We start from the raw sequence: 23,149 nt of genomic DNA, 5'->3' as shown, positions 1-23,149 counted from the left end.
GGCACTTCCACCCCGAAGGTGCAGGACAGAGGGACCCATCCGTGTCCCACCCCCCCCCCCCCCGGGATGCTCTCAAGAGAGGCCAGAAGTGGTGCGGTTATAAACATCGGGAATTTTATTTTTAAAAAACCATCACAACCGTTAACATCGTTACAGTCCGTCGCCGCCCCCGGGGTTTGCGCACAGCATGCTCACGACAAGGGGGGGGGGGGGGGGGGCACGTGGGGTCAGTTTTTCCTTAAACAACCGTTTTTAAAAGAAGAGGGGGGGGGGAAAAAAAGATAACTCGGCACGCTACCGTTGAACTTGGTTTTAATGTTTCTCCACAAACGGTGAAAAATACTAAAGTACAGACAAGGAATAATCATAATGTTGTGGCCAACATTATAAATATGGAATTATAAATTTAAAACATTTTTCTGGTTTAAAAAATAAATCTGGTAGTAAATGCAGCTCTGCGGGCTCCGTCTCTAGTAGGGCCGGTCTCTGCGCTCCTGGCGGTGCTCGCCCCTGGGAGGGGAGGGAGAGGCCGGGTCAGTCACGGCACCCCAGGGTGTCGTCCCCCCCCCACCCCGGGCTGGGGAGGGGTCCTCGTCCCACCACCCAAGCCCAACCTGGGTGCTGGGGGGGAAGGAGCAGGGCCCCGGTGCCACCCCCTCCCCTTTCCCCCCCGTGACGGAGCATTGGGGTTTGCCTCTTCCCCAGTAGAGGCTCCGTCCCCCCCCCAGTACGTACTTGTCCATCTTTCCCGGTCCTCCGCGCCGTCCGCCTCTGCCCCCGCCTCCCATCTGGTCCATCAGGGGTCCCGGGGGGCCCCCGGGTCCTCCTCCTCCTCGCCGGCCACCTCCTCCGTAGCCACCTCGATCCATACCCCGGCCTCCTCTGAATCCACCTCTGTCTCCACCGCGGCCACCTCTGAACATGCCGCCGGGTCCCCCGCGGTCCATGAGGCCACCTCCTCGGCCGCCTCTCATCCCCCCGGGGCCGCCTCTGCCGCGGTCTCCGCCTGGGAGAGAGGAGAAGAGGCTCAGAGCGCTCCCAAGGGAGAGCCGGCCCGCTCCGGACGCTCCTCCGGCCCGTCAAACCCTGCCCCGATGAACCCGGCACATCCAGCTCCGGGAGAAGGTCCAGGAGCTGTTGGGAACCCGGAGGGCAACCAAGGCTGCAGGGGAGCGCGGCAGGCACGCCTCACCCAGCACAGAGCCAGGAGAGACGGGGCTCGTTAAGAGGGCGCTGCCTAATGAGGTGAAAGCGGTGCTTTGGGGAACAGAAGTGCTGAAGAGAGCCCCGAGGAAGAGCCTCGGCAGTTCAAGAAGAGCTGGGAAGCGTGGGAGAGACGGGAGGGCTCAGGCCTCCATGTCGCAGCTCGAGGAGGGACAAAGCCCCAGTAGCTCTTGGGGCTGGAAAAGAGCTGCTCCCCGAGGAGCCCCGAAGCGGGCTCGGGGCAGCTTGCTGGAAACCCGGGGGGGGCTCCAGCCCCGCCGTGAACTCTTCCACACACATACCTGGAGGGGGGAAAGGGGGTGGAAGAAACCCTTCTGGTTTGGGAGCCTTGCACTGGTTACACTCCGTTCTCCAGGCGAAGTTCTGGTTTCCGCATCCCCTGAGCAAAACCACCAGTTAGCAAAGACCCGGAGGGAAGGCATTCCTGGCTCAGTAACACTCGGAAGCGCTGCGTGGCCGTTCGCAGGAGAGCAGACGCAAAAGCTGGTCAACGGGACCTGCAGCAAGTCGGCCGGGCTGCTCAGTCGGCCGCAGCCCCCCAGGCAGCGACACCAGCCCTCCCTTCCTGCTCTGGACGGGAGAAAGGAACTTTCTCGGAAGGCCCAGCAAGTCATTTTGGGAAAGGCCGATTTGTCCCGGCCAGCACCTCAGACAAAAGGGCCCCTCTTTGGGGCTCTGAGATAAGAGATGGCCGTTGTCACCACACGCAAGCAACTAGGGAGTTGCCAGCCTCACGCGGAGCTGCTGCCAAGACGCGGGCAGCACGGGATACGGATACCTACGGATTGGGGCACTGCCAGTCGCCGGCCCGGTGCTGGACGCTCCCGCCGGAAGGGTTTCCCCTGGATCCCCGCGGTCCTCTCGAGGAGAAGCCACCCCTGTCTCCACCTCTGCCTCCCATCCGGCCCATGGGGCCGCTGGGGCCGCCGGGCCCCCCCGGGCCGCTGGGCCCCCCCGGACCTGCAAGGAAGGTTCCATTAATCCCAGGAAGCGCTGGTCACGGCCGGAGGACGGGGCGCAGCTCGGCTGCCCTTCACGGGGGGCTGGACGTTACCTCCGCGGAGCGGGGGAGGCATTCCCCGCTGCTCACGTGGGGGCATCCCGCCCCGCATGCTGTTCATCGGGCCCTTCTTCCGTGCGAGGGTGACTTTGAGCTTGCTCCCCTGGAAATCCTTCCCTGGGAGGAATGCAAAGGCAAGAGCATCACTTCGTGCTGCGAGTGTCCGGCGCTCGCCGGATCCTGGTGTCACACACAACCGCACCCAGTCGGTCATCACACGGAAAATTTTCCTTAAGTGTCAAAGACAGCAGGAGGGCAAAATTTCACCCGCGGGACTGAGAGAAACTCTAGCTACAGGAGACAGCAGGTGACAGAAGCCCGGGCAACCAAGGACAACCACAGCCCAAGCACCACGTTTATCTCTTCCAGTTAAACCCAGGAACTTGTTAGGCAAAAGCCTGACCACCCAGATCCTCTGGCTACGATCCTCCACATACAGATATACTGACTTTGGTCGGACAAGAATTTAGTTTTGAAACCTAGAATAAAGCCGTTCCATCCCAAAACACACCCCACGTACTCACCATCAAACCATTCGACAGCTGTTTTGGCGGTAGACGGGTCATCGTAAGATACCGTGGCATCTCCTTTCGGCTTGCCCGTTTCTTTGTCGATGTAGAGGTTTATCATAGGCTGCCCGGTCCTCTTGTTCATCTAGCAGGACAGCAAAATGTCACCTCAAGTCACATCTCCCCATAAGCTGAGCGGGGACTCACTCTCCTCTGTTCTGCTTTTGACTTGAGACAACCGAGCCTCATTTTGGCAACTCCGTGGCAGAAGAAGGGGCCCCTCTGGCTTACCATGGGCGGCAGCTACCGCCCAAACAACCCAACAAATGAAGGAACCGGCCCAGAACAGCGCTGCCTGGCCCGGCAGGCCTCCCCACATCCTCCTCCGCTCTCCGCGCCACCCCGACCCTTCACGCTGTCACGCCGTCCCACCAGCGGCAGATCCACAGAGGCACGCTTCCTCCGCGGCTGTAAGTGCTGGCGCTTCCATGAGCCTAATTCCGCTGTTGAGGGACAAACCCTGCAAAGGTTCTTTGGGAAAGCCTGAGCTACAGGTCAACGGCAACGCCAGGCTGTGGCCATTCTACTGCCCAACCAGCCAGAGACCTGCCAGCTCCTGCAAATGAAGGGCTAAAGGGAGACGAGCAATGTGCAGGCAGGGGGGAGGTGGGCAATCCCTTTCCCCCATGCCCTACCAGCTGGAGGCCGACCTGTGTTCCTCCTCACCTTGACAACACCACACTGTTTGAAGAAGTCTGCCAGATCCTCCAGGGTCACATTATCACCGAGTCCCTGCACGTAAACTGAGCTGTTGTCCGAGTCCTCATCTGGGTCCATAGGTGGGCCTAGGAGATAATTCACAGTGTCATTGCAGGGAGAGGAAAGGCAGCGATACAACAGAACGGAGTACTTTTCATCACGTCATCCCCTCGGCCAGCTGCGGCTTTGCTCTCAATGAGCGTATTTATGAAGTGACACGAAAACCCAGGCGCTGCGAGCGGCGGCTCTACACCACCTCCTCGCCGCAGGCCGGCAGGACCGCGCTGCGCCCCGCTGCCGAGCGCCGGCTGCCGAGCCCAGATGCCGAGCTGGCCTGCCTCCCGCCGGCTGCCTGGCTGCTTCTCCCGCTGCAGACAGACAGACACCCACACCCATGCAGCACGAGGAGAACCGCGTCGTTAAACCGCTCGGTTGTAACGGGAGACATCCCAGATGAGATGCGAGGAAGACCATCGCGTCCTTTGGGCTCCCACACGGACATCCACCCCCCCCCCTCACTGCGCTAACCCCCCCCTTTCCGCAGCAATGTGCCGATTCTGGAAGGCTGACGCATAACTTCCAGACACGCCTGTGCAACAGGAAGGAAAGAGCTGCACGGCGACAGGCCAGGGGTGGCAAAAGAGGAGGCTGCTGGACCAGCGCATACGAGCTCCGGGCTAAAGCTGCCTGAAAAGGCTTTCTGCTGAACCGAAAGGCCACAGAGCAGCTCCCCCAAAAGCCCCCCTAGTTCCCGTGGAGAAGGGTAAGCATCTCACGAAGGCGGGCGGTTTTCCACCAGTCCAACTGTTCGGATGAACGGGGAATCAAGAAATAAATGAAATGGCCAGAAAGAGACTGCAAATGGCAGAGCATCCTCGCGCTCCTACAGAAGGGCACGCCGTGGGGCTACGCCTCCTGCGGCCGCAGCCCTCGTCCAGAGCAGAGAACGAGCGCAGAAGTCTCCATTTCGGGAGCTCGGGAGAGAGTCCGAGCAGTCATTGGCAATTACCTAAATCAAGGTCCGGTCCTTCTTCCATGTGTCCTGCCAGTCAGGAAAGAATCATAAGAAGCTGTGTTAGTGCACGCCTTGCAGGCTGAAGAACCGACACACACAATACTATCTACTTATAACCACCATTCGATGGCGCTGGTTAAACTCAAATTGACCTGCATTGCAAAAACATCAGCAATGCACCTTTACTTGGTGATCGGTTTGCTATTTTTAGCAGCCTTTCAAACCATTAACCACTATTACGCTTTTTTTTTTTTTTTTAATGCACTACCAGGCCAATCAGTTTTACGTTCATTAATAAAAAGTTACTTTACAAAAAATTTATTAAATCCAAACCATTTATTTTCCCCAAATTACAGAAGTGGTTGCTCAATTCTTCCAAGTTACCCTGTGTCCTGTAACCGCATACCCCTAGGCATTGCCGGCAGTACCCATTACAGTCTTGTTGCATATGTCATTTTAACCACTTAAACTAATAAAAATTACACTTTGTTCTAAAAACTGACTGCAATTTTTTTTTTTTTTAACACTATCCATTGTAATGCTCAAAAACTTACCACCAGGCTTATTGAAGCCACCTCGCTCTCCAGCGCTGCTGGGGGGATAAACGAAGAAATGAAGGCCTTTCCCTTTACAAAGCCAGTACCCGCTCTGAGCCTCTGCGGCTCACTGGGAAGAAGGGCACTGGCTAAACATCTCCAAACAATGCATCTGTCTCTCTCTCTCTCATCTCGGCACTATGCCTTTCTTCAGGGCAGCTCGCTCAAATTTCCTTTACATATACGCAACCTCGCTTGTCTGGTTTTAGACACCACTTTGCTGTCGGTACCCTTGCATTACTTGTATGGGTATTATCAGTGCAATACTTGGCAAAAAATGTTTTCGAGCGTTACAAATTGGGCTTTTGCTTCAGAGAAATCGTGGGGTCGTTCACTGGTCAACTCCCTCCCCTCCGTGTGTACATAAAGGTGCACCCTCAGCCTCTCGCAGCACGAGAGCGAAACGAGCCCACGGGTCCCTGACATTAACAGTTAAAAAGGTAGGAGACAACCATACGCGATACCTACAACACAGTTCAGATGACATTTCCGCTAAAAACCTCGGTATAAAGCCATACATTCAGGTCACTACTGAATTTAACAAGTCTCTGTGGAGGGAGAACTTACAGAATACAGCGGGGGCTCGAAGGCCTGGGGTGCAGCTTTGTGGACACAGACCAGAACGGCAGATTTCGGCACGTGCCAATGCAAACTGACGGCCGCAGCTTTCATCGAAAGCTTTGGCTGAAGCTTTCAGCTAAGACTGCTTTGAAGTGCTGGTTAATTAGGAAAATGCCACCTGAAAAGGATTTTGATGTTTCTTGCTCTTTTTGGAGAGCCAAAAAGCTGTTTGGAAGGAGACGAGCAGAGGAGGGAGCGCACCGCTTATTTTCTAGCAAGTATTGCACCTCTAATACTGGAAAAAAAACCGTCGTCAATACACAGTTTCAAGCTGTTGCATGCAGCTTTGCCTCCTTTTGTTAAAGTACACACCATTTACGTAATGTCTCTCTTTTTAAACATATACGTTTACACTTTTTAACGTTACACAATTCTAAAGTAGTATACCTCCTCTGGTTTTATTACCAAACAACAAGTAGGCAGTTACCAAAGTTACAGAAGGATTCCATTTATACAATGAATACATTTGGTTAAAAATATTCTATGTATATTTTTCCTCTCCATATGGACACCGTGTCTAGTCCCACTTTTCATTATGCTGCCGGCTGAGTACTGAGTACGGGTACTTTTTAAGTATTGAAGTGTATACAAGGCTCTCACTTTGTAACCTGTAGCATATAAATGCGACAAAGCATGTTAAAAAGTTTCCATGTTTAACAGCCAATGAAAATATAAAATAATTGAGTCAATGAAAAAGGGCACGTTAATAACATCGAGCTCCTTACCTGCCGGAGACACTGAAATCCATCACCACAGCATGCTAAGAAGGGCCGAGTTCCCCTACCTGCCCCTTGGCGTTCATAGGAAGGCCACCTTTTCTATGGACAGCAGAAAGTCTACGTCCATAAAGCAGGGGACCCTTTGTAATGGTCTAGTCAGGTGGAAATCACTACATATGCAATTTAAGCTCAGATTAGGGTGTGAAATCAGACACAGATGACAAATCTTTTGCATGAGAAGCTTCGAAGGGGCTAGAAATTTTAAGATGTGATGATAGACATTTCAAGTGTCTACATCTACTTTAAACCATTAGAGATAAATACATCATGGGTGAAATCTTTATGCAGAACCATGGAACTCTGTTCCACTCGAGCCAATTCAAGCCAGATGTGTTCCAACACAAGCCAGTCTTTTTTCTTCTATTGCCATACACCGGTAGTTGTATTTCTCCGATAAAGATTTCATGCCACTTCCATTCATTTCGACAGAGCTATGCAGAATGGGACTATCGATTGCCAAACTCCGGTTGCCACCAGGCTGTAAAACACCTTAAGAAGTTGCCTATCGAGGAGAAGCTGCAATTCCGGCTGCCCTGCCAAGTCCCAGGGCTAGCACTGCACATCCCACACCACATCTCCAGTGTGCACCTAGGGACACTCTGCATAGCTCTGAACGACGGTGTGAGGGGATGGAACACACACAAAGCCACATCTTCCTTCTCTTAGGAGCCTTTGGGATTAGTCCTCCTTCCTCGCCTCTATCAAAACAAGCATCACAGACAGGGAGACACACTGCTGACCTGAAGGCATAGGTTTACCAAACCAGATTTTGCCATCAGTTAAAATGGCCAAACTGATTTAGACCACCTGAAAGCTCCAATGGGGAGCAGTCCTGGGCGCCAAGCCAGATCTCTTTACGTTCTCAGGGTCTTTCTTCACGCTCCAACCAAGCTCTAAGTGTTCTGGCCACTCAGAGTCATGGCTTTGACAGCAGCAATCTGCCCCAGCCATACGCTTACAGGGGCAGCTCCGTGTGCTGCTGCTAAGGTGAAGAGGCTGACGGCGTAACACGGGGCTGACACGAGGCTTCTGCCTTGTACATACCTGAACTGTCAAGATCCCCACTACTGAGGCACAGGGAGTGACTCCTGGACCTGGCGGAAGGTTTGTGTGTGTTCAATCCAGAGTTACTGTTAAACCCCACAGAGGATTTCACCTCTGCGTGACCACGAAGGGAGCTGAAAGTTCCAGGTTTAGCAATACCCCTAATTCCCCCCCCGGGGCCCAACCAGCCGCAGGACAAAAAAAAAAAACCAATAGATCCTGCTCCTAATTTCCCCTAGGATAATATTTCCATGGATTAGAAGCAATGCTGCTACAGAGATGTTCCCCATGGAAGTACTGTTGGGAATGTCAACCTTTCAGTCCCTTCTTTCCATTTCAAATCCTATGGGTAAACCAGAATTAGATAAAAGGAGAAAAGATTTGCTCTTACCCCATTCCACCGCGTCCTCCTCCCCGCCCACCTCTGCTCATGCCTCCACGATCATATCCCCCTCTTCCCCTGCCCCGGTTATCAGGGCCGCTCATATTCCGGTTCTCTCCCGGGCCTGAAAAGCCTCCGGATTCCTGTCCATATACGTTCATGCTGCTAGGATGGTCCTGACGGAATGAGCCTGAGGAAGTTTGTAACAAACATGTTAGGGAGCTGCAGACAAGAGTGGTCGAAGCTGCCTGCCCCCTTTCTAAGCCCTTTTACCTGCCTTCAGCACCAGAACATAATCAAGACAATCACACTGTTGCTACAGTGCTTACAGCAACAGCGTTAGTTTAAGGAGAGATGTGCAGCCTTCCGTTTGCAGAATCAAGTTTTATGCTAGGCCCTACCAGGCGGACCTCTGCAGAACTGCCACCTGGCCGAACAGAATTGTTTACACCAAGTCTTGCCCACTCCAGCCACAACAGTATTTTGTGCTTCTGTGTTTTTCAACGACCCGGTCACCTTTGCTACGCCAAGGGGAGTACTGAAATTTGCCATGGCACCAGGCAAGCCGTTTTTCAGTGAGAAAGGGCAAAACCCAGCTACAGTACGCTCTCCCTTCAACACAGCTGCAAGCTTTAGACCCAAAGTAATGCCAAGCCTGCTTCAGAGACAGCCTACCCTGCAAAGGCAAGGCAGACTGACCCTTTGCTCCACAACCACGTGGCTCTGCTAAGCACACTCACTCTGTTGGCCGTAACTGCTGCTCTGCTGGCTGTACTGGCTTGGGGCCTGGCTGTAGGATCCCGTCTGGGGCGGGTAACTAGTCGGCGGCGGCTGCTGCCCGTAGCTGCTTTGCTGGCCATAGCTAGTCTGTTGTCCGTAGGTGCTCTGCTGCCCGTAGGTACTCTGCTGGGAGTAAGTGCTCTGATCGTAACTGCTTGGCTGTGTGGAGGAATAGCTGGAAAACAAAAGCATTGTAAAGATGGAAAGATGAGTCAATTCACCGGCAACGTGCATTAGGCTGCAGAATTGGCTCACACTAGAAGGTAATGCAATTATGAGCCATATGTACTGTTGTAAACCATTTAAAAAGGTGAAGTCACCCTATGGAGGCTAGTCTGGTGGCAGGAGACAAAACAAACCTGGGAGACTGCTAAAAGCAAAATCCGTGCAACCGGTCACAATTTATTGGTAGAAGTGCCAGGGCAAAAATCAGTGGCAATGCAGGTAAACAGTCTCCCTTTCTGCCTCAGCACTGAAATATTTTCAGATGATGGATAATAGAACAGTCCCCCCTCGCACATCTCGGGCTTTAAGAATTTCATAACATACACTTTAGAAGCCAGCATCAGCATATCAAAGACACCTGAGGGGAAGAGGTGAGCCCCTCCTCAAAGCCATGTGTAGGGAGGCAGCAAAAGGTCACCGTAGCTAGGAAATTTCTTAAAAACATCTGTCATCCTTACATCTTGCTACTGCAGGTGCGTACGCAGAGACACTCATGCACTCAATCATAGCCTCATCTTCCCTACGACAGGTAGTACACCAACAAGAACCACACCTCCCTCCTCCCAGGACACCAAACTTCCTTTTACATCTGTTTAAAATCCCTTGAGAAAAACCCCTTTTGCCCAAGCTAACCTGAAAGTTCTCAGGGCAGCTGCATGAGGCTTACCCTGCTGGGAGAGTTACCTGGTAGGAGGATAGGAGGGAGGCGCAGTGACCGGCTGCATAGGGTAGCTGGCAGGCACCTGAGGATAGCTGTAGTTGCTCTGTCCATACCCTAGGCTGGGCTGGCTGTAGCCTGTTGTACTCGATTGCGGCTGGCTGGTCTCTGCTGGTTTGCTGCCATCCTGGGGTCTACAGAGCGACATTGAACAAGAAGGAAACATTGGTGCAAACCCCCACCTCTGGTAGCAGCGAAGGCGCTCAGATCCACTCCCCCAGGACTGAACAGCACTACCTATTTATTTCTTTGGGTAGCATTACAAGCTGGCACCCCATCGGTGTCAGTCACTCTAGCAGCAGCTAATATATGCTCATTAAACACTAAACATTTTAGCACTTTCTGACTGGGTATTTGCACACTGCCCTGCCATCAGGAAAGGCCCAGGCAGCACCCTGAACAGAGAGCGCAGGGCACTACAGTTTCTGTTCACCAGCTGCATTACGAAACCGAAGGCCAGGGATTTAGACTTTGGCTCTAGAACGGAGTCAAGGATGTGACATGGCCAGGAAAGCGGTCAGCAGCACTACCCCTCCGCTCGAGCTGGTTTTGCACAACACTTGGAAACGACGAGCTCAAAAGCAGCCAGACACGTTGTCAGTTAAATGCACCATTGTTTGGTTCAGAATCCAGTGCAAGCAGATATTGCCCCATATATGTTATCTGATGAAAGGGAAAGGATGTTGGGGGTTGGACTAGATGACCTTTAAAGGTCCCTTCCAACCCAAACTATACTGTGATTCTACGTTTAGTATTAACTCTCAAGGCCTGAAAATAAAGAGAACCCTTTGCATGTGATTCGCATGCTCCCTTCTTTTATATTTGTCCCATACTGTTTATAATCTCTAAGTGTTTATCAGAGCAGAGTAAAAAGAGTTAAGCTACTTTTGTTGTACAAGCTGGGAAAATTATTTTAAATGATGTCAGGATTCATCCTTAAAAGTGTAATCTGACAGATACAGAGCTGTGCCAAACGCCGCCTTTCCTTACTGGAGTGGTGGCTACAAACATCAGGTGAACGAATAAAGCAGTTTTTACTCACTACTAAACAAGTTTCCATGATGTATTCTAGGTCTTTCATACCCTGAGCAAACGATTAAACTAAATATCCTATTGGCAGTGCCCAGACATAAGAGATTTAAAAAGGAAATTGTCTACAGCATGTGCATCCACTCAAGAAGTCACAGTACGTAACAGTATCCCACCTGACCCTGTGACTCAAGATCAGATCAGACTGGTCTGTTTTCTGTTCTACACCGTGAGTCAAGAGCCCATTTTTGCTGCTTGGTTGCTCTCCTCATCTCCCAGTAACAGTGCTGACTCACCGTGCCAGAGCAGAACCTACCTACGCAGCTTCCCCCGGCCCTGAAACGCGATGGGATCGGATGCAGCAAGAGCAAAGCTCAAGCGCAACGGGCAGAGAAAAGGTGTAAGCAAAACCAGGGGGCCCCAGTTCAGCTGGTGGTGTGCTGGGGCTCTCCCCGACAGCAGGGCAAACACAGCCTTAGGAGGAAGAGAGGAACCAGATGTTACCTTGTGGGAGCAGATGTTGCTGGCTGCTGCCCGTAGGCTGGGTAGGCGGGCTGGGTGCCGTAAGCGGACGGTGCTGCGTAGGAAGCCTGGGTGGTGGTAACCGTAGCGGTGCTAGTATCGTAGGCGGCTGTGCCATACCCCTGGACGGGCTGACTGTACGCTGGGGGGGCAGTCGGGGTGGTATAACCTAGAACAGACGACAGCCTCATCAGATTAGTTTGGCGACCTTCGCTCACCATGTTTCAGACTATTGCGCTTCTGTTGATGGTTTGTCAGACCTCGGGTACAGCACTGATTTTACCACTGCAGAAATATCACAGATAACCTGAAAATGATGAACTAACCCATGCTGCCCCTTTGCCTTCCTTGGAGAAACCCCCTGCCCTGGGAAGCCTCAGCCTACAGCCCCAGTTCTACCCTCACCATCCAAAAACCACGCTCCGAGGAGCTTTCTGGAAGCCACCCTTCAATCAGCATCCAAAGGCTGTTTGTTTACAGCTACCGAAGCTCATGGCTAATGTAATAAAGCGCACACAGGGCAAGCTGAGGCATGCTGAGGCATGCAGCATCTTCTGAACACAGGAAGACTAAACAAAGCTCCTGTTTAGTCAAAGTAAAAGAAATCCAATCGATTTAAGAAGTACAGTCCCATCCTTTCAGCTTTTTTGAAAAAATAAAAGCACAAAATGGCACCAGGCTGACTTGACAAGTCTTTTTCAGCCATTTCTGAAGTCTTATTTTAAATCAGTAATTCTGGAAACAAAAGAAAAGCACTTTACATTTGCTTTAACTTAAGAGAAAGGTCAAAAAAGACACATAAGGTAGCTCCTGATGTTTTATGTACCTTCGCTTTTCTTAGAATTTCAGTTTGTTTCAGGTAGAAAACTCAGAGCTCAGACATTTATTTCTGAACAATTTTACAAGAATATCCAAGATCCCAAACCAGTTCCGTTTAAATTAGTCTTTCCAGCGGCCACCGCTGTATAATTTAGCCAACCATTTGGCTTGTCACAAAGGTGAACTGTAAACCCGGTACTAACACAGTGGCTTTTTATAGTTAGGAACCTTGTGAGCAGGTTTTCAAATTATGAAATGGAGACTTACATGAAAAAACATCAATTAAAAATTTTGTTAGCAAAAGCTGACTTACTAAAAATATAAAACATCGATTGCCACAGAGCAGCCAACTGGTCTCAGTCTTACTGATGTGATCTTAACCGCATCAGTTAAGATAACAGCTTCTCCATCACTTCTTATTTTTAATAAACGTAGGACACTTGTGACATACTCTTCCTTCTAATTATACAGCATTTTAGGCAAATTGTGCTGTAGCTTTTTATTTCAATTCCCTAATTTGCAAAACAAATGTACTTCCAGCAGAATATCGTGTGCCCTCACAAAGCACTGTGGTACTTCCACATCTCGCTGTCCCTGCTACAAAATCAGGACCCTTCCCACTGGCCCTCTGAATCAGCGAGTAAAGAGGAAGAGAAGTGAGAGGAGGAAGTTTGCACAGCACATTTAGTTTAAAAAAAAAAAAAAAAAAAAAAAATCTTCAGCTTTCTGTCCTGAGCATTGCTCTTGAGCTTTCTGGTTAGGCTCAGGATCCTGATGAAGGGGCTCCAAGGGGACACAAGCCTGTCCACTCTTGTCACCTGCAAACAGCTAGCCTAAAAGCCCCTGCCCACTCCCACAAGCCTCATTCCTCCTGCTCTGGGCCCCCCACACTTGTCACACTACCACCCTCCTGCTCAACACCACAGGCTGGCTTCCACATCGCAGGGCCGCCAACCTGGAAACATCAAAGCGAGAGAGCAAGCTGGTCTCGCACTGGGAAGTAACTTGCACGAATCACTAGCAAATCAGTTTTCATGGTCATTATTCCTTTTTGCTGAGAGGTTCTCTGAAAAGTAAAGTCCTGTTCTGAGCGTTGCTGAGAAGGGTGAATGGGATGATGTCGAACAGGATAAAATGAGCATGATTTTTAGAGCCTCGGACAAATTTAAACAGTCCAAATGCTTCAATGTGAGCTACCACAGCATTTCCACAGAGCAACGACACCAGAAGTTAAATGAATCCTTATTTTAACTGGCCGAAGCCTGACCACATACTAAAAAAGCCTGCTGTTTGCATAAGTACAGCCTGCAGTAAGTGCTGCTGAAGCCACAGCCTTGCCCTGGGCTGTTCTCGTCAGACTCGGAGCCACGGGGTGGTCCTCCCACATCTGGGCCCCCTCTCTCGGTACTGTTACTGGCAGCACTAACCTCTCCAATCAAGCGAGCAAGCAGGTTTGCTGACACCTGGCTCTGCAGTCAATAGAATAAAAGGGAGGAAAAAAAATCCTGAATTTTAATGCTTCAGCTCTAGATGGAGCATTTCCCCTTGTGCAAGTGCGCTCAGCAGGAAGGGTTTGTACCAAAGAAAGAAAAGGCAGTGATTTAACATCCCACTGGTCTAAATTTTCATTTCAACAACTTAGTTTAGGTACTCTGAAAATCCTCAAGAGCTGTGTTTTTGAGGGGGGCATTTACATTACATCACTTCTCTCTCCTCCCCCCACCAGTTAGTAAGATAAACGGCGAGTCTGCAGAACAGCTACTGTAAGAAAAAGGTAACAGAAGAACTTTGATAACCTGCTTAAGATGTCCAGTTACGTGGCTCAGTTTCCTCTCAAAGTATCCAAGCCTGCAAGCAAAACCCTTATTGAAGTCTAGGAATTCTTCAGGCGGAGGGGAAGCTTGCAGGATTTGGTCCTCAGAGAACATCAACTGAAAATACTGGATTCAAAGAGATTTATTCTGAAATAAGCAGGCTTCATGTCAGCTAGCAGCAGTTTTTGAAGGCTTCTCTCTGATGCAAGCAGTATTAAAAGCTACCCACGGGGTCTGCGTGCCCAACGAGAGCCGACTCCTGTTTGGCATGCATTATCTTCTACCAGTGAGGGTCTGGAGAAGGGGACGCAGAGGCTACCACCTCTCTGCTCTATTCTGGTAAAACAGATTATTGTGGTAGCCAAGACAGCTATGGGTGGGTTAATTTCAAATTCTAAATACAATAGAAACTTAAAATATACATAACCCTAAATTTCACAGGTAAAAAGAGAAGTGGGGGCTGGCTGTCTTTAGAGAGTAATTCCCACTTAGCTACTTAAGGGACATTCATACTTGAACATTTGAAATAATGTCTTTGCCCCCAAACAACATTGTCAGAAAGCCAATAACCCTAACAGATGCAGCTCTTTATCTACTCTTGTAATTCATGCTTATACACCACAGTGATTAAAGAGCAAACCATGACCACCACTCTGATGGTGCCGATTAATCCCCTAACCCAGCTGGCATCCGGGGAGCTGCTGAGGAGCCCGCAGGCTCCCGAACCCCTCTTCTCCGTAATAAACCAACGGGGCGACTCCAAGACTCCTTTTCCTACAGTCTCGGGGAAGAAGTCTTCTGGGAGGAAGCCCAACCTGGGCGGTAACTCTCACCTCGGGCGGCCCAGGAGTCAGTGCAAGGCTGGATGGCAGAGTGCTTGGGACAGAAAGGTCCCCGGGCAGGCTGAAACAGACCTCAGCTGAGGCTCTGAGGCGATGCAGAGGAACTGTCTCTGCCGTTCCTGCAGAGTCCCGAGAGGCTGTATCTGCACAGGATTTGAATCTCCCTGACCACAATGGCATCTTACCCCCAAAACAGGCTGTTAAAGACAAAAAAAGGCACCTTGCTTTTAAGTAATTGCAGACATCCCTCTGCTACAAAAAGGCAATGCCTAGGAAAAATAAATAGAGATTCAACCATAAAAATTGCACGTCTCTTAGGGCATAAAGATGTATGCCCCAGGCAACACCCCGGGCTTTATTTAGTATGAAAGGCAGAGATGGAGAGAGGGAGACAGGCTTTAAGCACTATTAGTCTCTTTGCACAGCTCTGGCTCCTCAAGGAGAGGCAGGTGTAGGAAGAATAAATACAACCTGGCACTCTGCCTGGAGAGTAACATCAACAGTTCTGCCACAGACCAGTGCTACAGGGATTGAGGCAAATCGTACCTGAAAGCCTGATATGATCTTTTGCTTGACCACTTTGAGTTTTCTTTTTTATTTTTTTTAATGAAAAGAAAATCAAGATTTTTGCCTAAAAAAAAAAAAGCTGTGCAGAAAAGATACCTAGCAAATATACCCTTAAGGGACTAGCAAAAACATGAACAGCGCAGCTTCCTGGGACCCCTGCAAGACTGGAGTCCATAATAAGGATTAAGGGACTCAAACATTTCAAAGAAAGGAATTTCCGAAGTCCACAAATCCTTTTTGCTGCCATTTTATGTCCATATACTTCTAAATTAAAGGAAAAAAAACCTGTAGATAACCTGCAGCGACACAGGCTAAAGCGTACTGGCTCTCGTTCTGCAGGACATGTGCTACCTGCCAGGCAGAAATTTTCCTTATCCGTGTAAAGATGTTAAATATTTTAAGTGCCAGACCACAGGTTAACATTTTCTCTCCACCTCCTCCTTGTGAAGCATTTCTCAATGGCTTCTGTGGCCAGACACCCCATTGCCTGTCTCTCCTGGTATTCCCTTGCTTTGGGAAGTATTTAAGAAAGCTCCCACTCTAATAGATGTTTACAATGTCTCTCATAGCAAAGGATGAATCTGCAGAAAACGGTACCCAAGGCATTATTTGGAGGAAAATTTGCTTTCTTTTTCAGTCTCCTGAATATTCAGTCCAAATATACCAGAATTGAACGATGTCTCAATAGTTTCTTTCAGACATTAAGACACTCATATGTACAAACTCCAGTTTGAAGAGCACACGTTGGAATAGTTTACAGCGCATTAATGAACATGTGACGTATGCGTCTGCACTGGAAATCCAAAGACAACATGGAACATGCAAAGGTGGTTGTCAGGACATCCGGACGTGTCTAACCATGCTGTTTACCCTTTAGGAAATGGTAGGACAATGGGGTTAGATTCACCTGAAATGTCTCAGCATGGCTGTCATTAGTGCTCAGGAAGTTTTATCCATAAAGTACGCCACTTGGAGACTTTACAGAGATGTGGAGATGGCAAACAGCATTGCAGCCTAGCAAATTCTTACTGTCATTGTGTGTGTGTGCGCTCTGATGCTGGACTTTTTTAGTGCTAAAACCAAGTGACACCTAAAGGGTTAACACCACAAGTTTAGACAGGATGAGACAGCATTTTCCATGCAAGAGTGAGCAGGATAGTCAAACCTGTACTGGTCCCTTCTACTGTGGGAAGCACAAGACAAAAAGTAGAGGGTACACTATCAGAACAGGCATACATCACTTCTACTGATTTGATTTTCAGGCAACCGAAGTGCTGAGGACACCGGTTCTCAAGAGCAGCCAGAGTACACGCTCCCAGGGAACGCTGCTGCGCAGCTTGCGTTTGCTTTGCTCTAAGCACAGTACACTCTGCAGCCATGCTTAGTTCCAACAGCATGAACCAGCACCCAAAATGTTCCCTGAAAAATTAAATGGGCACGTTTATTTACTCGTTCTCAGCCCACCCACATCTTCGCATCATTTTAAACTGCCCTTTGCTCAAGGCAGGCTCTTGAGGAAGGAAGCCCTTTCCACATCAGAGCTGCCCAGAGTAATTCAGTATGGTCTGGGCCAGAGTTCCCCAATGCAGACTCGAGCTCAACTCTCTCCCCAGGATAAGTCAAGCCTTGCACGCATGGGGGCTCTTACCAGTAGGAGGCTGCCCGTAGGATGTTGCATATGCAGTCTGCCCGTACGTCGCAGTCGTCTGGGGCTGTGTGTAGCTGACGTCGGTGGGTTGTCCATAGGTTCCGTAACTCTGTTGCCCATATGTCTGCTCCAAAGAGGATACCAATTTAATTCATGAACAGAAGTGACTCACAGGTGTTGCAGAGATACACACAGACTGTTTCAGTGATGTACACAGACTGAGGGATCTGTGTTACCTGATGTACTGAAAGCAATCAGAGTCAAGCCAAGGCTACTGTGAAAGTTTGGGCGCTACTGCAAATTTCGGTTCAGATCTGCAATGAAGTTACAAATGCAGTTTTTCAATGCCAGGACCGCAGGGACAGCCTCTTACATTTTCACAACACACCTCTGCTCTACATAAAGCAAAACAGGAAAGCATCCAGCTCCTCATAACTGCCTGGGCACCCACCAACACTCACAGGTGCCTCCCAAGGGCTAACCTGAAACACAGGGAGGGGGACTACTCAGAGGGCAGAACTGTATGAAGTAAAACACGTCGATTACTTCAGCACAAAACTGCTTTAGCGTTCACTAGAAGAAACCTATTTAAGGTTTCAGTAAAGTTATTCTGAGTATTCTTCATATCCACCAGCCAATAGTTTGAAAAATAGGAGTTTATGTAGGCATCCAAGGATGGGATCAGCAGGAGCATCCAAGGGCTTGCCATCACCAAACTATGCCGACTACAGCCACTCCCGTCCTGGTGCCTTTGTGTTCAGCAAGAGATCAGCTCTCAACTCGCACCCTGCCTGGAGCTCATTTTCAAGTCTAGACTATCACTAAAGGACCACTTCTGCCCATCGTCTGGCTCAGCCCTGAAGACAGCACCACAAAGCAACTCCTCAGCTGTGGCGATCCAATCGGCAGCGCAGCGTGGCTGGATTAGCACGGAGCTGCTGGCGCTGCAGTTTTACCAGCTGAAGAGCTACCTCAGCCCCGTGCCACAGACCAGCCGGCTCAAACTTCAGGCACCAGCTAACTTCCAACAGCTTTGTGCGGCCAGCTGTTTGGTTTAGGACAAAACTCTAGTTACAGCTCACGAAGCGACATGACAGCCTTAACATCCAGATTCTCAAAGGGATTTACTGACTCCTGGGGGAGCCTGGAACTTAAACGCCTTTTGGGGCCTAAGCCCGTTTTACTGGTGAGCTAGCCTCCCTGCACTCAAGCCACAGATCTTAACCAAGAGTTGAAAAACCTTGAGCGGATTGAATATGTCACTGTCTGTGGAAGCTCACTACATCAAGAGGCAGAAAACGCTGCAAACCACCCATGGCTATTTGCCTACAGCTGAGTTTAGTTGGTTAGTTGTCTTAGTCTCACACTAGAGGATGTTGCTGATGCCTTCTGTTCTTACACTTGCCAGTATGCTTACACTTGTCCTTCCATGTAACCTGCACGTTTGGCAGCAGTTCTTCCAATTGTTCTGTCTCAAAATACTTATCAAAATAAAAGTTACCGTCACCTTCATTTAAGCTGGCCCAAATGCCCAGACTGAGCCTGCGCTCCTGTAACACTGACATTTTTGACAAAGGGCCATCTTACCCTGCCGCAGGAACAAGCGAGCGCAGTATTCAAGCAGCCTCGCCTGCCTCGGACTGGCCAGCGCAGGCAGCAGCAGGCAGTGTGGCACAGGCAGCCTGAGCGGGCACGGGAAGGTAGCTCCTGCTCAGCCCTGCAGCACCAAAGCCAAGCTGTTGCCACAACCAGAATTAACCAATTAAAAGCTGCTCAGTAATGCTCCAACACAACAATATGGTGGTTTTTATCTCCGTAATACAGACATACTCTTGGGCAGCAGAATTTTCCCTTCAAAAACCTCTCTGGAGAGGCGAGGGAAAATTAACCTACACCACTTTTTGAGGACAAAAATTTACCTTTGAAAACATACTTGGGAGTGTGTACACAAATGTGTTTTCAGTAACTTGAATTCTAAGGATTACAAATAAGCATGGTTTAATTCATCTCTTAAAGATCATCATCATTTTGTAGTCTAGCCAACTGAAAGCACTAACAGTTTCAGCAACAATACCTCCATGAAAAAATCTATTCCCTCTTCCTTCTTTGTCCAACTGCTGCAATCTCAGAAATGGCAATTCCCCCCACCCTTTTTTTTTTTAGGTTTTTCTCTCCTATACCACTGAGTAAAACACCCACCAACATGGTGGTGTCAAACGTCCACCGAGAATTAGGCTTTTATAATCCTCTCAACAACAACCACCTTAGACTCAGATATATTAACAAAGAAGGGGACTGTTGAGGCTCCTTGGACGTTTAGGTTGTTTTCACTTTAAGAAAGCAGTTTGGGCTGTGTGGGAAGCTACAAGACAACTTTTACTGACAGATTTTGATGTTGCCGCTCAGTGTTTTTTTGTGGCTGGCAGAGCCCCGTGTAGTTTACTGGAAGACACGTGATTCAGCAGCAATTATAAAACTGTCCTGTGTTTTACCTGGGTGGTCTGTGCATATCCTTGAGCTGGCTGAGGTGCATATGCGCTGTAGCTGTAAAATGAATTTGAAAACATTTATCATGCATCCCCATATTTCTGACTTGCACGAAACATGTATCACAAGACAATTTTCACATATCCAAATGAGTTCTGCTGAAATACTATGGCAATACAAAATCTAAAAGCTAAAGGAAAACCACGGGATTTACAAACGTACCCGAGTTAAGACTAAACCACAATTATTATATACTTGTATTACATCTTTTTAAAACAGAGAGGATAAGACCATAATGCTACTTACCCCTGCTGAGCTGCAGCTTGGCTATAGGTACTATAATCTACAAGAAAAGAAAAAAAAAAAAAAGGAAAAAAAGGTTGACAAAGGCTTAACAAAATTAACAGTGTAAGAGCACAGCAGCTGGAATTTCCTCCCGCAGCTTGAAAGAACTGCTATAAACCGCTGGAAATCCAGTTTCAAAAGAGTGCAAGGTAAATGCACTTTTTCAGTCTTTTTGAAGGAAACAAAAACCTCTCTTCCCTTCATTGTTACTGCTGTTTGCAGCAGCAACTTTGATCTCAAATGACCCTACTTTAATTTAACTGCCACCTTGGATGACACCCAAGGGGGCTGGCAGGAGGGTGTTTTGTTTTGGAACAAAAGAAACACTGGGGCTGACACTTACAAACCCCCCACCCTGGTTTCAAAGGGCCAGGTTGCAAGCTTCTGGGTCTGCAGAAACCACCACACTTCACTCTTTCTATTTAACTTTCAAGGACACAAACAAATGGCTGGAAAGTTGTAACACCTGTCCCCTGGCAGGGTTTGAGATGGGCAGCTGGCCGTAATTCCTTCCCCAAAGCCCCGATTCACACCAATACCCTGATTTAGAAGAGAACCGAAATCCTGAAAATTCAAGCAGAAAAATCTACGCTGAACCGGTTTGCTGGTGGGAATGGAAAATGCGTCCACATGGCAATTACAAGGCTATATTTGAAATGTTTACAGCTCCTAAATGTATGTTTTCGCTCAAAGTCACCAAGCAACTCCAGTTCCCATCCAAAATTCTAGAGCAAACGATGAATTCACCACTTAGGCCAGACCTTGCCAGCCAGATTCCAGCTCTGCTGGGACCAGAGAAGTCCCGAGGACAGAGATCGGTAATGAGCCCAGACCTTGCTTGCATCTGCCGCTCAGGCCATGGCATCTGACTGAGCTGGAGGCAGAAGCTGGACGTTAGTACAGCTTTTCTCAGGCAGAGCCAGATAGTCCTCTGCAGGAAGAGGTTTCAGTGTTTCTATCACGATCACACCTCGGGGTACACTGATCTCAGTTAGAAAACTAACTAGTGAATTTGAGGAACCCGGCTGGCAACTTCCTACAGCCTTCATTTATGCCTAGGTTGTAAGGACTGCTTTAACGCCTTCATCACTTTGTTCACAACTGACGGTGACGGAGCACCGGGAATCATTTTGAAAATACTCTCTTCATACACCAGAACCTCCTGTTTCTTGAGGCCACGGATTCATCCCTAATAAAGCTTTCCTCCCCTCCTCCTAACCCCTCTATGTGAGCTTATGGCTTTTCCTCCTTTTGCATTTCCCTCAGCTGATGCCGGAGCTCAGACCCTGGGGTGCGAGTTGATGGACAAGGAAAGGAAGTGCCATGACTCTGGGAGTGATTTTTGACAGATATTAATTACTTTGACCTTTCACCAGAGCACAGGAATTAGTACGAGTACACAAGGAAGATGCCTGAAATACCGCGCACAATAAGAAGATGCTGAACTGCTATCCAAAGTCTTCCACGCTCCTGAGACGCACCGCACAAGTTGTTAAACTACTTTGGCACCACTCCTGCTTTCCTTACAGTTTGTCATGTTTAACATTGAAAAATCTAGCTTGTTAAATTCAGGATCGCTGCTCTTTTTTTTTTTCAGTTTACATGTGGCTCTAAGCTCTGCTAAATCCTCAGTGTTAAAGAACATTAATGCCCATTCCCCCACATCCATCTTTCCTCTCCCACTGCCTCCTTTCACAAACACCCCTCCATCCTCCCCCCCATTTCACTGTACATCGCCCTCCACCCCTGCCTCTTCTTTCCCAAGCCTGTTCACCCTCCAACCACCGAAACCTCCCTACTCCTCATTTAATTCTCATTTTCCGCACCTCGTCGGGTTACCACAGTCCTCCAGCTGTTAAAAAACGGCCAGGCTGCTGAGCACGGATCTCCCCAACCTCCATCCCTCGCTGGTAGACCCCCAGCAACCTACCACCCTCCTGAAGAGCTGCCGGGGCCTCGAGCTACGCACAGAGTCTTCAGTTAAACACCCATCGCACATCCCTTCTTACAGCCTTCCCCCAGCCCTACCTAGACATGACATTTTCCCCTTTGCAGGGTTAAATCCAGGTGTTGAATTTGTAAGTTGTCTCCAGTAATCCCTCTCTTCTAATTTGCTCAAATTCAGATTAACGCAAAACATTAAAAAAAATATTATGGTTCATTTAGTTAAAACCATCTCCTAGCCTTTATGTCCAGTGGGAAATTAATCTTCATCCTTCTATTTCATGAGGCTCAAGAGCACAATAGCGCAGCCGAAAATAGCAGCTCCCACAGAAGAACATTTCCATGTATTAAGCGGAAAGACAGCTGTATTTTTAAACCCCATTTTGACAATTCCGTTGGCACATGTTTCTTTAGTAACTTTTTTTTTTTTTAACTTCTCCAAAGTGATATTAGTCATATTGCCTCACACTCCGCGGCTTGTGACATCTTCCTCTGCGGAGAGCTCCGACCTTCGGCTGCTGGGCTTTAAGGCTGCTTTAAGGCTGGTGTTGCCGTGGTTGGCAAGTCTCAGTTCTGACCTATTTGCATCCAGCTGGAGCCCTCGTGTAAAAGCATGTCTCCTCCGACGATGCTTCACTGGTTTTATTCAAAGAAATTACATTTGCACCAGAAATCCTCCTGAATAGCCACCAGAAAAGCCGAAGGCACAGAGGAAGCCTTCAGTAAGGGCAGGGATCTCCCGAAAAAGCGTAACTCAAAAGAATCTTCCGGCGCTGGAGCACCGAGGATCCACTATCGCAAACAACCCTTTAACAAACGTCGAGGTGGGATCATCTGGGCACGGCGACCCCAGGGAGACACCGGAGGAGTGACGGGCTGGGCGGGGGTCAGGACGGCCGCGAAGCTCGCAGCCCAGCCGGGACGGAGCCCGTCTACCACAACGCGGGGGGCCCGGCGCCTCGCCCCGCCGTGACAGGGCCGCGGCCCGGCCCCGAGGCGCTCCCCTCAGCCCGGGCGGCCCCGGCCCCGGGCTCAGTCCGTCCTGACGGGCGCCGGTGCGGGAGGCCGGTCCGGCTTCAGCCGCTCTCCGCCGAGGCGGCCCCGCCGACAGACCCCAGCCCGACCCGACCCCCCCCAGCCCCGCTCACCCGTCGACGCCATTTTCTCGCCTTCCTCCTCCGCGCTCCCAACGTCCGGCCGCCGCCGCCGCCCCGCAATGCGCATGCGCTGCCCGGCCCCGGCGGGCCGTACCACGGCGGCGGCGGCGGGGCCCGCCGCCGGGAGAGTACCGAGGGCTCGCCTCGTCCCGCCCCGCCACGCCGCCCTTCCCCGCGGTCCCCGCCCTCCGCGGAGAACCGGGACCGCCCCGCGCCGCAGCGGCCGTCGCCCGGGAGGGCGGTTCTCCCGCGGCGCTCTCCCC

At 49.8% G+C, this 23,149-nt stretch overlaps 1 protein-coding gene across 5 annotated transcripts; it reads right to left on the bottom strand.

The window, feature by feature from the left end:
• Positions 1–92: 92 nt before the first annotated feature.
• On the bottom strand, positions 93–22,983 carry EWSR1 (EWS RNA binding protein 1). 5 transcript variants are annotated; one of them, XM_052796113.1, is made up of 18 exons: positions 22,878–22,980; positions 19,747–19,783; positions 19,446–19,497; positions 16,954–17,077; positions 16,471–16,488; positions 11,246–11,432; positions 9,679–9,846; positions 8,730–8,944; positions 7,999–8,179; positions 5,122–5,159; positions 4,562–4,594; positions 3,520–3,638; positions 2,809–2,938; positions 2,279–2,401; positions 2,007–2,184; positions 1,506–1,603; positions 736–1,006; positions 93–510 (listed from the first exon to the last, which is right to left on the bottom strand). In XM_052796113.1, the coding sequence occupies exons 1-18, from the start codon at positions 22,951–22,953 to the stop codon at positions 471–473; spliced, it is 2,088 nt and encodes a 695-aa protein (XP_052652073.1). In that variant the 5' UTR covers positions 22,954–22,980; the 3' UTR covers positions 93–470. The 5 variants fall into 5 exon arrangements, with proteins under 5 accessions (XP_052652073.1, XP_052652074.1, XP_052652075.1 ...); XM_052796114.1 differs by having other exon boundaries at positions 5,122–5,156; XM_052796115.1 differs by lacking the exon at positions 16,471–16,488 and having other exon boundaries at positions 22,878–22,978.
• Positions 22,984–23,149: the final 166 nt, after the last annotated feature.

Source organism: Harpia harpyja, chromosome 9 (genome assembly GCF_026419915.1).
Source record: "Harpia harpyja isolate bHarHar1 chromosome 9, bHarHar1 primary haplotype, whole genome shotgun sequence".
Taxonomy (NCBI): Eukaryota; Metazoa; Chordata; class Aves; order Accipitriformes; family Accipitridae; genus Harpia; species Harpia harpyja.
The sequence above is the reverse complement of the archived record's forward strand: the minus strand, read 5'-3'. Positions and strand labels throughout refer to the sequence as shown.